Raw genomic sequence first — 16,504 nt, 5'->3', positions numbered from 1 at the left:
TACACAAGGGCTGGCATGTAATTGTTTACTGTTTTGTTTTTTTTTTTTTTTTTTTTTTTTTTTTTTTTTAGTGGATAATACAGTTTATTACACCCATACAACTAAAACTGTGCAAATGACATGAAAAGGAGAACTGGAAATCCTTAGTTTGGGAGGCTTTCATATAACAAAAACAAAGTACTGATCTAAATTTTTTATTAACTGTATCCTGTTAAAGCGGTAGTAAAGTCTCTCTCTCTCTCTCTCTCTCTCTCTCTCTCTCTCGGTTCACGTTTAGGAGATATTCATTTTACCTACAGGTAAGCTTTATTATAAGCTTTCCTGTAGGTAAAAAATAATAACACAGTTTACTACATCTTTAACTGTTAGCTTGGAATCATGCTGCCCTCCTGATTTTCTTAATTGTGCGTTACAGGACACAGCCTCTTTTAATTCTTAGACACAGGATTGGACACTGGCAAAACAAAGCTGTAAGGTCAGCCCTATATTATTCTTCCAACTCCAAGCAAGCCTCTGTTTTTGCTAGTGTCCTTAGATTAATGGAAGGTGTCCCTCTGCTCTTTTTTTAATTTATTTCAAGGTGATCCTGCAATCGAATTGCCTGGCTGCTACATATCCTTCTGGAGACTGGTTGACTCCTTTGTCACAGAAAGATAATGCAGGGCCAACTTGCTATGTTGCTTCGTAACTGGGTCTTATCATGGTCAAAGCAAGTATACCACTTCCCACATGGCCTTCCTTCAAATGTGAATTTTGTAAGGGTTTAAGACTTTTTGTGTCCCTCAATGGATGAAAAAGGGAAATGCATGTGTTTATAATTATGCTCTATATGCTTTGGAATGTTGGTAGTAGGAGGTGTTATATGCTAGGCTGGCCAGTTTTTTTGTTTACCAGTGTCCAGTCCTCTTTTAGGCAGCAGTATAATCCAAATGTTTAGGACTTTCTATGTCCCTCAATGGATTCCAAAAAAAAATAATTTTTACGAGTACAAAAATCCATATATTTTTGGCTTTAAAAGAGAAGTATGGAGTTCTTTAAAAAAATAAAAAATACTCGCCTAAGTGGGTGCTGCATCTGTCCCCTGCTGCTTCTAAGACCAAGAACTGAGTGATCCAAGACTGTTAAATACTCAGTTCTCAGTCTTTATTTATCACTGCAGCCCTGGGCTGTGGAGGAGGAAGGGGTGCCAGGCACAGTCCCCCAGCAGCTCACTGAGAGGGCTGAGCTAGCTGCCAGTCCAGGCATATGGATGGATCCCGATCTTAAAGTGTTTGTTACCCTAAAAAAAAAAAAAAAAAAAAAAAAAATGGATCCTGTTAATTTAAAGCATGAATAACAGCACAGTGCTTGTGTTGTGTAATTTGGCCCTTTTGTATTACCTGAAATACCTGGCTGATCCTGCCTGGTTCTGCCCACCCCCCTGTAAACTGACCACGGTTTCTCATGGCTGCTAAGCCCTGACACCATGGTCAGTTTACATGCCTCCGTCATCCGCAGCTCTCCTCTGTTCTCCTCTGTCCTCTTCCCCCCTCCTTCCCTGCCTATCAGCTGTGTCAGTGCCCGCCCCTCCCCTCCTGCTGAAATAACTTGTTCATTTTCAGGCAATCCCTGTCTTCCATAATGCTATGTCTCCAATGTATATATTTTATCAACAAAATGCCGTTCTGTACCTTATTTCCTAGTGCCGCTCGCCACTCACGTGACCCCGCCTCTCCTCTCTCTCGATCTGACATCTACATCAGGAGGGGCCGAGAATTCCCCGCTGACATCAGTCAGGAGGAGAGAGGCAGCCAGTCACGCTACTAAATAAGGTATAGAACAGCATTTTGAACATTAAGAAGTTGGTTTATGACCACTTTAAAGTTAGGATCTTTCCAGAGCCTGGACCAGCAGAGTGACATCAGCAGACTATAAGCCCACTGTCAGCTGAAAATAGGTCACAGGAGAGCAGAACTAAGTGCACTTCTGTGATCCATAGGAGAAGTAGAGAAAAAAAAAGTGTTGGCCATACTTCTTCTTTAATGCAAAAGGCAAAGTGTGGGAAGAGGTTTAGATACACTTTAAAATTTACTTGATGTAAATAATGTTAGGTAGGAGAGTGTGTTAAAGAGTCACACTTTTGTTGAATGTCTTGTCCTGTAATACAGAAAGTTTTCAGCAAGATTATTTTTTTTTTCGATCTGCAAAGATCAAGGGAACATGCATTGAGATGGATAAGTATTAATTGTTTTCTTTGCAGGGAGTGCAAAAGCAACAGATTTGCTGTAACTATAATAGCAGAGCTGAAACTGATGAACAGGATCAAGGGAGCAGATCAGATGAACTGCCAGTGGAGTGATTTAAAAAAAAATTCTCTCTTGCTTAGTCACAAACCTCTCAGAATTCTAACACACACTTTCTAGATTATCCCTTGATGTGCACATTTCCTTTTTCTAGGAATGCGGATTTCCTAATTGGAGAATTCGACAAACATAGTGAAGAAATGAGTGAGCAACTCCGTTTTTATCAGGTATTTTCTGTTTCCCTTATAACTTGCCAAAAAAGAACAAATGAATACATCTAACCTTGAATTATCTGTTTTATTGTAATTCTAGATGTATCTGATTTGCATAATGTTAGTCAATTTGTCTTTTCTTCTATTAACCTTATTTACCTTCCTCTATTAACTAATTTTGTTTGTTTTATAGAATATTTAGTAAAGTGTCTTGATTTGGCATAGCACTTGTTGGGCAGTGCTATTGACAAATCACCTTGTAAACACAGTTCTTCCCTTCTCTCTGCAGAAGAGGAAGGAATCTGGACTACCATTCATTCATATGCTGAATGAGTATCATTATGGGTTCTGCTGCTTATTGGAGTTGCAAGGACAAGCAGATATTTCCCTGTCCATTATATTTGAGGAAGTAAACATTCACGGATGTTAGACAGTATCAGAGCTTTTTAGATTTGTGAATGATATTTGAACATAAGATCAAGACAGAATGAAACTGCAGTTTTAAGTGCAGTATTGCTGGATATATACGAAAGTTTGGGCACTTCAAATTATGTTTTGAGATCCACATACATTTTCTTTGATTATCAAAGATACTTGCAGATCTCTCAGCTAAATCACCTGTAGGATAGTCTGCAAAGACTGCAACTTGAAGTGCTAATTTTATATGCTTTTATTTAAGAGCTTGAGATCTATGAGAGGTCTCCAATCCCGTCTTCTTCTTGACCAAAAAGAGCTTGCTGTTCTAGAAGAGTTTTGACATAAGATAGTAGAATGTATTGGAATGAACTCTTGTTGAAATTTCTATGAATGACCTTCTGAAACAGTTTTCACCACCCATAAGTCTATGTCACTTATGTTGTCCACCCAAACTCATCGGAACCTGGCAAGCCTGGGTCCTACCTGGAGAGTCTGGGCAGGCAAACTTTAAAAAGATTACTGGTTTTCTTGACCTGCAAATGCTGAGCCCTTGGCTGTCTTTAAGAAGAAATACCTGGTGTTTCTCCAGGATCTTTGAAACTCTTTTCCCTGCCTATTTCTGCGAGCCTCTTTTGATCTGTCCTGATACGGGCGATTAAACATCAGGTGCCTATCTTGGGGGATTAATCCAAATTTGCTTCCCTGTGATCCTCACGATTGCCGCATCAAGTTTGTTTCCAATCAAAGACTGACCCTCAAATTGAGTTTTCCACCAGCCTTTCTTAGCAGCAGGAATTGCCAGCCACAGTTTGAGCCAGATGAGGGCTCTTTTTCCTGTTCCCAACCAAGGCATCACCCTCACTGGAAGTTTAATGATGTAAATTTAAACTTCTGCTATAAAAGCTCAGACAAGCTTAAGCCTGGGTACACACATATGCAATGTCAGACATTGCATGTGATTCGCATTGCTGTGCAGATCACATGCGATGTCTGTGCAATGCGAGTTCGGCCATACAGTTGTATGGCTGAACTCACATTGGATTCGCACAAAAATAGTGCAGGAGCCTTTGTTTTCCCCCGCACTGGAATCAGATCGCTTGGGTGTTAACACCCATGCAATCCGATTCCTGTCCAAATTCACAGTTCACACTGCGATCTGCGAACCGATCTGGGGGTGTCATTAACTTTGTATTGACACCTGCAGCGGTTCGCAGAGGGCAGTGTGAACTGCATGTGAGGGGGATGCGATGCGGGAACCGGCACTGGAATTACGCTGGTTCCCATATCGCATGTGTGTTAAACAGGGCTTACCCTTTTTTAGCAAGTGATGTTAAGACATCAAACAACCTTCCTCTCTTACATGCAGCCTAATTGAGACTGGTGCGGCAAGTAACATTGCCCCTGGAGGACATGGTATCTTTCAGGAATACCTTGAACAGATGTATAGATCTGAACCACAATAAGATATATGTGACAGCAGAAGGTTCATGTAAACCGTTGGTGTTTCTCATGTCCGTTTCAAAGGTTCTTGAGGTCGGGGTCTGTGATGTAGACTTTGTAATCTTCAACCAATCTGTTAAATACAAGATCCTTGCAATAATGATAAATATTGGGCTGCTCCATAACAAAGTTGTAACCTACTATCTCTTCTTATGGTACCAATGGGCTAAAGCTGGAACCCATGGATAGGCAAGAGACTGTTGAGTAGGCTGCTGACTAGAAGAAGCCTGGTTTGTAAAGGCAAGGACTTCAGTGTGTATTGAAATACTTGTTTCAGTAGCAAAACAACCTGCCTATCCACCTCCTTATTTTTTCCCACCTCCTCTCAGACTCTTTTTTCCCAACAAGGCTGCATTTGGCCTGGCCCAACATCTGTCAGAAAGAGGCTAAAGATAGTCATATCTGTCAGAAGACTTATGTGTTGAGTGGTAGTGTCTTGCGGGGGACCAAGATCTGCAGCCTCTGTGGTAATGGCCGGAGTGACAAAGTACAACTTTGGTTTTTGTAAGGCTTCCAATCTGTTTTTTGAAATCTAAAAGCTCTACAATCCAACTTGTACAGGCTTAAATTCCAGAAGGGCAGGACGTTGGTGCAATAAATTAATGAAAGCTAAATATGAAGTTGCAGGAGCCATCACTTGCCTTCTCTGTCCTGGCTAGTCTTTTGGTGGGGTTGGCATGGAAAGTTTTGTACTTGGAATAGACATGCATACTTTTAGTGTGCTTATAACATACTCCGATAAGAGGTACTGAAGTGCCTGAGAAAAAGCCAGTACCATGACACAGGAGTGAGAGGGTTTGGGCAGCGAGTCTCTAGTTGGGGACTAGCAAAAAATCTAGCTAAAATTGGTGGCAGTACCACTACAAAAAGCCACCATAGTGTTCAGATAGAGTGGCCATTCAATTCACCCCCCTCTCCCCGACTGACTACACGTGCGCAGACCAGTGCCCAGACCTGTAACACAACGTGCATCCCGACGCTAAACTTTAGAATTGTGCATGTGCCCCATAGGGAGAAACAAAGAAGCTAGAAACACACACACAGTGGAATGAAAGCATGCATTTCACACACATGCAGTCACCATCAGTCACCTCTCCATTCTTTTAGCTTTACTGAGAATAAATCAGAAGAACAAACAGATACAGGTATGTCCCGAGTGACCAGCAGTGGGACTCCCTTACTTGATTCGAGGGGACTTTACCTTTTTTTTCAGAATTACCAGGGATTTGCTCCGTCTAGGTAAGTGATGACTTATGTCCCGTACACACGATCGGACATTGATCGGACATTCCGACGACAAAATACATGGATTTTTTCCGACGGATGTTGGCTCAAACTTGTCTTGCATACACACGATCACACAAATCTTGTCGGAAATTCCAAACATCAAGAACGCGGTGACGTACGATGAGGCGAGAAAAATGAAGTTGAATAGCCAGTGCAGCTCTTCTGCTTGATTCCGAGCATGCGTGGAACTTTGTGCGTTGGAATTGTGTACACACGATCGAAATTTACAACAACGGATTTTGTTGTCCGAAAATTTGAGATCCAGATCTCAAATTTTGTGTGACGGAAATTCCGATGGAAAATGTCCGATGGAGCCTACACATGGTCGGAATTTCCGACAACAAGCTCCCATCGAACATTTTCTGTCGGAAAATCCAACCGTGTGTACACGGCATTTGAGTCACAGAGGAAAGGAGGAGAGGAAGAAAAAATTAATGCTTTGGCTGGGAAAGAAGGAATATATTTCTAGATAGACAATTCTATGAGGCTAGAGGAGGAGGAGACTACCCCCATAGGTATGCCGCCATGAAGTTTGTCAGGAAAGATCTCTTCTTTGAAGAAAGATAAAATCACTTTTATCTGCTTACCAGAACAAAAAAATATTACCCTACCATTGTGGTTTTTTTTTTTTTTTTTTTTTTTTTTTTTTGTATGTTTGTGTAACTGGGAAATGACAAGTCCACTCTTAAAAATAATTTCCAGCCCAGGGATTAGAAAAAAAAAATGCGGCTGTCATCTCAGACAATTCAAACCATAAACATCTAAAAGGTTGTCTTCTCTTTCGTTATTTTCATGTAATATTTGTTTCTGTTTTCTATAGGTACAAATGGGTGAAATGAGATTAAGAATAGAAAGCATAGTAAAAGAGAATGAGAAGTAAGTAAACTGACAGTATGTCAGCCTGTTTATGTTACTGATACAATAAAGCTTTGTTGTTGTACCTTTCATTCCCATGAGTTAATCTTATGTTCTTGCATGGAAGTGATAAAGCGCACAAACTATCATCACAGAGACATTCTCGACTGCATTATTAACTCAAACTTGAGTAAAGATTTGTGTCTATGTGGCATAGCAGAGCAATTGAACTACCATTTGTGATCATAATTATGTTCATTCATCTCCACTAAATGTGATGGTCGGCACACATCATTGCTACAATGTTGTGGTCACCTCTATGACATCGGGAGGGTTGTTCCTGGTTTTTTTGTGTGTTTTTTTTTTTTTTTTTAAGCCCAGCTCATCGGGTAAAATGCAGGGCTATTGGCTCTGCATTGTATGTGACGGTGTAATTGTGTGACTACGGCCAAAAGCGTCTCAAAGACGAGGCTTCGGTTAGTTGGTTGCAAAGTTGGTGGGAACCTACCAGTGGGAAGTGTGTGTTAAGTATTACACCATATTACTTATAACCCTAAAGTTAAAAAGCATTTATCCCTTGCAGTGTGGTTCTGGGGGTGGAGAGGATGTGGACACTAAAAGTGTAATTTTTTGGAATCTCTGGAGTTGGACTTTAAACTGGGTTATTTGGCTTTCACTTGAAATAAGATTTAAAAAGTTTTTTAAAGGTCCTAAAATGTAATTTTAGGTTTTAAGTTATAACAGATGCTTGCAGCATATAACATACCACTGATTAAAGCAACAATTTTCAAATGTCTTTTGCCAAGGCCTCATATGGTTGTCACAGATGACACTGGGGCCTTCTCCATATGTTCTCAGCACAACTAAAGTAAGGTGTATCTTTAATAGTAAATTTTGCATTGAAATGTTATTTAAATAGGTCAATACAATACTAGGTAGTTAAAGTGAACCTGTGATAATGCTATGGGAATTAAAGTGTATTTCCACTTTTGCAGCCAAATTTGGATAAAGCCTACTTGATATTTGTTACGTCTTTCTATGCACATAGCATACATAATAGATATTTAATAACTGCTGCTTACCTTTTACTTGCCTAAACATTCTACCTAGGATTCCCATCTACAGTATGTAGGGAACTGAGGAGTTATAGTTACCATAACGAAACCTGTCTGTACTGTGCTGGCAGACCTCATTATCAGTTGTGAACTAGATGAGCACACTGCCTCTCCTTAAAAAAGATAAACCTCTGAAGGTTTGAGTGGTACATTGTATGTTAATGCACTCTAAAAAATATTTGTCTCTCAGTCTGTCCCTTAATTGCACATTTAGTTTTCCAAAGCATAATATAAACTGCCTATAAAGTCCTATATATCACGTTGCTCCAAAAAGAGAAAACTAGAAAGGTAGAAATATATATATATTTTTTTTTTTTTTTAGTAATTTTTAGATATGCTGTGTGAATGGGGAGACATAACAAATATACAGTGGGGGAGGGGGGTTCAAATCTGACTGCAAAATTACACTTTAAGGCTAGTTTCTCAGCTATCCACTTCAATGCATTGCATCAATGCCCTTTGCCTTATGGCAACCCATTTACATCAAGAGTGTACAAAAAAATATACCAGCCCTTTTTTTCCCAAAACACCACGCCACAATGCACAGTTTTATTGAATTCAGCATTTTTTTGTTTTGAAAGGTCAACTTACGAAGATTATCGAAAATGCCTCCTAAAATATCTCTAGATTCTGACTGATTACATTGGAAATAAAGCTTTCAGTAGTTAAGAAGAAAGTATAGTATTATCGATGTCTTTTTAGGGGCCCTTGCACACAGCCACAGTAAATTACAGTTGTAGTTGTGGTGCCCGAGAGCCACAGCTGCAGTATATTTTTGCCCATAGACATGCATTACAAAGAGCACTGTACGTGGTTACACATGCATAAATGCTGCCACCCTCATTTGCATGTTTGCCGCCAAATGCAACATGCCTCTGCCACAAAGCATCATGGCTGTGGTATAGGGTACAGCCCTGAGTGACTGCATTCCCTGATTTAGGTGGATGGTAAAACCATGGCTCAACCCCTTGCTTCTACTGCCCCCAGTCATTCATGTCCTAAATTTGCTTAGATTAGTAGTCAGAGGAAGCAGTGCCTTGGATTTCATACAGCAGATATACAGTTATGAGGCTGCAAGCAAATGACCCTCACATATATGGAAATGCACTGCTATTTTTCAGGAGGAACTTCAGGGAAAAAGATAGATTTTTAAGGCTATTGCTTAGGCTCAATTAAAATTCCTACATGTTCCTTCTAACACAGCAAATTTTCACATTTCGAGTTCAAATGCACTTTAAAGTGAGAGTAAACTCCCTTGGTTGTTTTTTTACCTATAGATAGGCCTATTATAAGGCTTACCTATAGGTACAGTAAATATCTCCTAAACATACACGGTTTAGGAGATATTTACTTTAGAACCAGCTGGTGACGTCACCATCGCATGCGCTCTGAAGGAACGCCATACCCGTGCCTTTCCTTCAAAGCCTTATGCCGTAAACAGTGACTCCCACATCATCGCAGCTCAGCCAATCATAATGCCAAAGCCTGGAAACTCGGAGGGAAGACTGGGTGAAGATGGAAGCGCCTACATCAGTGACAGCATGCCACTGGAGGTCTTCATTTTCAGGTAAGTCTGTCATAACATGCTAGTATGTGATGCATTATGCAATGCACATTATGGCTTAAAAGAGAAGTATGGGATTTTTTTTGTTTTTTAATCATACTCACCTAGGTGGATGCAGCATCAGTCAGATGCTGCATCTGTCCCCTGCTGGCTCTAAGGCTGAGAACAGAGTGATCAAACACTGCTGATCGCTCTGTTCTCAGAGCTCCCTGAGCAAAGAGCTGGTGAATGTCAGTCTCCGGATCTCTGCTCTGCCCCCTTCCCCGTGCTCACTGGACGCTGGGCTGTGGAGGGGGCGAGAGCAGCCAGCTCAGGCTCTCAGCGGCTCATTGAGAGCCTGAGCCGGGTGCCGGTCCAGGCATGTGGGTGGATCCCTACCATATGGTCGCGGTATTTCCCGAGCCTGGACCGGCTCTGTGATGTCAGCCGACATCGCTCTTCACGAACTGCACTCCTGTGATCCATAGGAGAAGTACAGCCAAATGAGCTTTGCCTGTACTTCTCTTTTAAACTGCCTGGGGCCCAATTTTTTAATTTTTTTTTTTTTTTTTGCTGCGGTTTACTATTGCTTTAATGTTTTAAAAACTGTGTTTCTATTAATTTGTAATTATGGGGTCATCTCTACTTGGTCATTTAACTTGACGGCGGGACGGTGCAGCTCTCGTTCTGGGACAACGCCATATGACGGCGCCCCAGAACGGCTGCTCTCGCGCGCCCGCTGTGGTGCTCGGACACGGTGCGGCCCCGATCTGTGGAAAGAGCCCCATCAGCGGCTCTTCAACCATGTGATCGGCTTTGTCCAATCACAGCCGGTCACATGTAAACAAGGAAGTGGCGGTAATCGGCGCTCCTCTCCTCACACCGACAGAGTGTGTGGCGAGGAGAGCAGTTCAGCGGCATCTCCACGCAGGGGGACATTTAGGAATGTAATCAGGGAACTGATCGTTACCCACCCCAGTGCCCACCACTGCTCACAAGTGCAACCAATCACTGCCCATTAGTGATGCCAGTCAGTGCTGGCAATCAGTGCTGCCCATCAATGCCCATCACTGCTGTCAATCAATACCCATCAGTGCCCACCAGTGCTGCCTGTCAGTGCCCACCAGTGCTGCCTGTCAGTGCCCACCAGTGCTGCCTGTCAGTGCCCACCAGTGCTGCCTGTCAGTGCCCACCAGTGCTGCCTGTCAGTGCCCACTAGTGCCGCCTAACAGTGCCCACCAGTGCCGCCTAACAGTGCTTATCAGTGCCACCTATCAGTACCCATAAGTGTGGCATATTAGTGCCTCCTCATCAGTGCCACCTAATCAGTGCCCATAAGTGTCACCTCATCAATACCCATAAGTGTCACCTCATCAATGCCCATAAGTTCAGCCTATCAATGACCATCAGTGCCGCCTTATCAGCGCACATCAGTGAAGGCGAAAAATTACTTAGTTACAAAATTTACTGACAGAAAAAAAAGTGAAAAACATTTTTTTTTTCTAAATGTTTGGTCTTTTTTTTTCTGTAAAAAATTAAAAACCCAGCAGTGATTAAATACCACCAAAAGAAAGCTCTATTTGTGTGAAGAAAATGGTAAAAAAATTAGTTTGGGTACAACGTAGCACGACCGCGCAAATGTCATTCAAAGTGCGACAGCGCTGAAAGCTGAAAAATGGCCTGGGCAGGAAAGGGGTGTAAGTGCCCAGTAGGCAAGTGGTTAAACACAGCCTCTGCCTCCTGTTTTGCATTGCTACACAAGGGTTGTGCTTTACTGCTTCTTGCTAAAATGTAAGTCTAAATATATTTAAAGTATTGAAGTAATTAAAAAAGCTAACATGGGAAAATATAACAGATATATCCTATTAACATCCTACCATGTTGAAACTGGGTACTAGATACATTGTTGGTTAGTAATTTTAACTGTAGTTAGAATTGTTTAGTCTTGAGATGCATTGTGAGTTGTACGCTGTTATGCACATGGCTATGTGCTCCATTTGAAGGAAAAATTTTTTTCAATAAAAAGAATTTACAAAAAAAAAAAAACATGGGAAAATATGAGTCACCTAAAGTGACTGCAGTAATAACTCAAAGTATGTTCTTTCTGTAAAAACATTATATTGCCCTTCAAATAACTATCCCCATAGTAATTAAATTTCAACACTAGATGTCTTCTGAGTTGAATGGCACCCAGTGGGTACCCTGTCAGTGCAGTCGCATTATGGACCCTTCATTGCACATGTGTCTCATAAAAATGATGCAGAGAGTGGCGCTGAGATAATCACGTCAAAGCTGCTCTTTGCTTCAATAAATACCGCCCACTGCCAGAGAACGTCCCAAGTGCAAGAACACCCTATGTATTATGTGATATGCTTAAAGATATCTGGAAAAAGGGAGATTAAACAACAAAAAGTAAAAATTAAAAAAATATATAGTATTGGGAACTGTGAGGGGGAAGTTCTTCAGGGACACAGGGGAGAGCTTTGGAGTGTGAAACAAGTGAAATGTCTAAATAAATGTATATTTTGTAAAGTGCTGCACAAACTGTTGGCATTTTATATAAATCGTGTATAATAATAATAATATTTTTGCACTAATGGGCTTACTCTCTCATACTATCTCTTCCCTACATGTGCTTTTTTTAAAGTTTTTACAACCTATTCATTTTCTTTTATCCCTTCTAATTGTTTGCTTGGTGTATACAGATTACAGCAAAAAATGACAAAAGCTGCCACTGAAATAGCATTTAATTTGCTCCAGCTTTTGTAATGATAATGCAAACCGTTTTATCTGAAAGGCTCAGTTTAAAAATGGTAATTTGTTTCTGATTGTGAGCATGTCCAGCCTGTAATAGGATTGACAGAACATTTCAGGTTGACAGGCTTGGAGTATTTAACGTGTGAAAGCATGAAATTGTTTATATAAAAAAAAAAATAGAAAATAAATGAAGCTGCTTCCAGCAGATGAAAATATGAGGGTTATTATTGATGCCGTATGACCTGGTGTCTTGTCTGTAGTGTCCTGATGTCACATTTGCTCTGGTATGTGACAAGTGCAAAACCTAATATCAGCTGTGGTCATACACAACTAGAGGGAGTAAGTCAGCTTGCTTCTCCCTGTAATTGTACTGTTAGAGGTAGATGACAGGCTGCTATTACATGTTCTGGAAGCTCAGCATAAAACACTTTTTAAGCTGCAGCTTTATTGTGCTAGATCATCATTGCAGGTATCAAAAGGCAGGGTCAACTATTGATAATTTTATAACATGCTATATATTGCACTCATAAAAATATACTTCCATGCCTTGCTGCTTGTAGGTCGGCACTGTAGATGGTTCAGTTCAAACTTTGGTCTAGCTATTGTTATGAATATTTTTTAATTTTGTCTGATTTTGTTCTTTCTTTTAAAAATCTATGAGAATCCATCTGGCATGCATGTATCAGACTGTTATAACTGCATCATATATAAGTTGTCCTTAGGTTTCACAGTGAACAAACCATGATTCGATTTGCAGAAATCATAATTATTTTAATTGTGGTGACTTAAATATGAAAGATTTATATCCCCCTTTTTTTAGCTATTACTTTGAAGATGACTCTAGCTGAGATTCAGAACTAAGATACCCTTAAGGCCTGGCAGTTGCTGTATAGAGCACATAATATGACATTAGCATAACAGTATCACATAATAGAAACCTATGAGTAGTTAAGAGCAGTTGAAGTAAAACTAAGGTCCTCTATCTTTTGTATGGGATCAAGAAGAGCTCCTTTTGTCCTTTTTCGAACTAGGGGTCTAAGCGGTGAACCTGGACCCATAAGCCCTCTTCCCAATAGAGGAGTGTCCCCATGGCAAGTGCAGGATGTCTAGCAGCCTTTGCTGCTGTGTTCACCCATTGTGCTTTTGCTGGGTGTCCAGTGCATTCCTATACCTTTTAAGAAGAGGTTGTCTCCCTCCAGGCTTACCTACCCTTGATCTATCAATTATTATATATGTACTCCGACTTTGAAGACTCTCAAATTGTATAAGTTAGGACTGCAGTACACTAGGTTGCCATGAAGTGGCCCTGCAGCTTTATGCATATATTTGCAAATGTGTGCAAACTAAACCCCTGGTTTTAAAAAGAACAAACGTAGTCAAAACATAGCCAAAGTTCAGTAACCGGAACAGATAGTCAGCCAAGCCAGAAGTCAGGGATCAATGTAGGAGAACAGCAAGCAGGATCTGGAGCCAGAAGGGATGTCAGCAAAGCAAGTCTTGAACAGGATCGCAGGAGATAGTTTCTGTGATGTGACCAAGGCGAAGGCAGAGATCCTCTGGACTGAACGGCTTAATTAGGCAGGACTGATGAGCAGGAGATCGTCAACAGCTGAGTAACTGTGGAGAGATAGGAGCTGGCTATTAGCTGACAGCTGAGCGGCCAGCTTAGAGAAGGAAGGGCTGAGCCCAGACCTGACAACAGCAAAATTTGGTTTGTTGCAGGCTTGTTGGTAAGTGAGCTGGGAATTTTTCTTTGTTGTTTTTTGACCCAGAATATCTCTGATGTCTGGGTTCAAAATGTTGTCTAGACGCTTCAAGTTGGCGTGTAGCATCTTGTGTCCTTCATGTTTTCTGCCATGAAATTTGCCTCCTGCACATATTGTGCACTCAGGGGTCCATTGCCTTGTTCCAGAACCAGATAGGTTTGATGGTTACTATTAAGGCTGAAACAACTAATCGATTATTAAATGAATCAATTACTATTTTCATAATCGATTAATCGGCCAGTAACAGGGTTAAAAAAACTAAAATGAGCCCTTTATAATACAAAAAGAGCAAATAATCGCTACTGTAACTATGCTTTTTTCAGCCGCTGCATATTTGGAAAGGGTCAGGGACTTTTTTTAACACAAAACGGTGCTTTTTTGGTTCCATATACTTCAATGGAGAAGCTGCAGAAAAACATGTAATGCGTTTTTGCAGCAATTTGTGTTTTTTAATCTGCCCAACAACAAATTGTCCAAAAAAATGCAAAATCACGTGCGCAAAAAATCAAAAGGCACAGTAAAAAGCACTGCAGAAAGAGATCAAAAGCAAATTGCATAGGTGTGTACTGAGCCTTATGCTGGCCACATTGATCAATTTTCAGACAAGAATATTCATACGAAAAATCTTTGTACATTTGCTGAATGAAAGAATTTTTCATTTCATGAAATTTTCACTTGTTTTTAACAGTCTGTTTTTAAAATGAATGTAAGTTCTGAACGAAAACCACATACACTGTCTGAAAATTCCTTTGACCAAGAAGTTTTCTATTATTTCCAAATTTTCCCATCACTGTGGTTGAAAATGAATGTCGATTTGACCCCACTAACGATTAGAAAATTGAACGAACGTTCTTAAAATGACATTTTTTTTTTGAAGGAAGATATTGTTTGTTTTATGAAAATAAAAAAAAAATTGATCTCTGAGTCTGATGATATTTACCAGATTCACCCTTTAATATGCTGTTAGAGGATATATACTGTATATACTATCTCTCCTCTAATAGTATATATACAGTATATCTCCTCTAATAGTATATACAGTATATCTCTTCTCTCTGTTATTCTCAGATTGGATTAGAGATTTTGCTCCCTAACCATATAGTTGGTTATTTACATTTACTACTGCATAGAGATATTTAAGAGTAAATAGCGTTTTTTTTTAAACTTAACTAAATTATACACCACACTTTTTTAAAGGTGATTAACCGATTAATCGGAATAATAATCGGCCAACTAATCGATTATGAAAATAATCGTTAGTTGCAGCCCTAGTTACTATTCTAACTTCCAAAACCAAATGGCGATGTGGGGCCCATCCTGAATCTTGAGCACTTAGACAAGTTTCTGCATGTTCAAAATTTCCATATGAAATCTAGGCAGTCATTAATTGCTTTTCTCCATCTGGGGGCCTTCCTGTAATAAAATCAAGACTTCCTGGATGAAGGATGCCTACCTACACATCCCCATTTTCCCAACTCTTTAGCTCATTTCCTGGGTTTAAGGGGAAGCTTCATCCCTGAAAATGCTCTGTGAGATTGGTTTTATCTTTCCTCCAGTCAGGTCCTTGGCTCTGAGGACTATTAAGGATCAGAATTCTGCCCTGGAGGTGCATTTTCAAAGGCTGCTAGCTTCCCATTCATTGGTCAGACCCTTGGTACAGGGAGTGGCTCACCTTGTACCACTGATAAGCTATCCACTGACTCTGTGGGATCTATATCTGTGGTTGTTAGTCCTTTTAGAGGCCATGATTTGAACCTCATTTCTCTCCCTTTTTCTTTTCCACAAGGTTGCCTTTCTTGTGGATGTCCATTTGTTTAGGAGGGTATTGGAACCTGCAGTCTAATCCTGTAAGGAACCTTTTTTTTCTACTTCGGTACAAGGTGGTTTTGAAACCTATATAAGTCCCAGGAGAGAGAGTTGTCAGATTTTTTCCAATCAGTTTATTATAAGCTGGGCCAAGAGTGGAGCGGGTACTAGTTGGTTACTTGGCAACATCTGGGAAGAAACAGGTGGATGAGACCACATCATGATAATTTTCCATATTATAGCCAAAAAAACTATGCAAAAAGTTAGAAAAAATATTTGTCTTACACCTGGCTTCAATGTGTAGGAATGCTTTCTCATAAGATTTAGTATGTTACGCATTTTTAAGAATCCTCAGTAAGGGAAGGGCTGTGATGACACCCTCTCCAGTGCAGAAGACGGTTAGAAGTAACTTGAACAGAAAAAAATTAACTTGATTGTCTTATACACACTCAATGCAGATGGGGAAATCCTCCCCTCTGAGATCTTGTATCCTGACACTCATTAGCGTTGCAGTTTATAGGCTGCATCACTGATTGAGTGAGGAAAATGCAACAGGGCAGTTGTACAGAGGGCGATTGGTAGACTTCTGTGCAGTCTCCCTGCCCATACATGTATCAAAATTCAGCTGGTTCTGCAGGGAATTTAGATCCATGCATGACCGGCTTATGAGGCTGTGGAAATGTGTGGACCCCCTCATGTTACTACACCAAAGTATCATTTATTCATATACAGTGCCTTGCAAAAGTATTCACCCCCTTGGCTTTTTACCTATTTTGTTACATTACAGTCTTTGGTTCAATGTTTTTTTAATCTGAATTATATGTGATGGATCAGAACACAATAGTCTAAGTTGGTGAAGTAAAATTAGAAAAATATATGCATAAAACTATTTTTCAGAAATAAAAAACTGATAATTAGCATGTGCGTATGTATTCACCCCCTTTGTTATGAAGCCCATAAAAAG

The 16,504-nt window shown here is 40.3% G+C and overlaps 1 protein-coding gene across 1 annotated transcript in view; it reads left to right on the top strand.

Moving 5' to 3' along the window:
- Positions 1–16,504, top strand: part of SCLT1 (sodium channel and clathrin linker 1) — a 238,260-nt gene that overhangs the window by 40,403 nt on the left and 181,353 nt on the right. Inside the window, exons 5-6 of the mRNA XM_073603794.1 lie at positions 2,437–2,509; positions 6,519–6,574. Of these exons, the coding sequence (XP_073459895.1) occupies positions 2,437–2,509; positions 6,519–6,574 (129 nt within the window). The remainder of the gene's footprint in view (positions 1–2,436; positions 2,510–6,518; positions 6,575–16,504) is intronic.

Source organism: Aquarana catesbeiana, linkage group LG01 (assembly GCF_042186555.1).
Source record: "Aquarana catesbeiana isolate 2022-GZ linkage group LG01, ASM4218655v1, whole genome shotgun sequence".
Lineage (NCBI taxonomy): Eukaryota > Metazoa > Chordata > Amphibia > Anura > Ranidae > Aquarana > Aquarana catesbeiana.
This window is presented reverse-complemented; position numbering and strand designations above follow the sequence as displayed.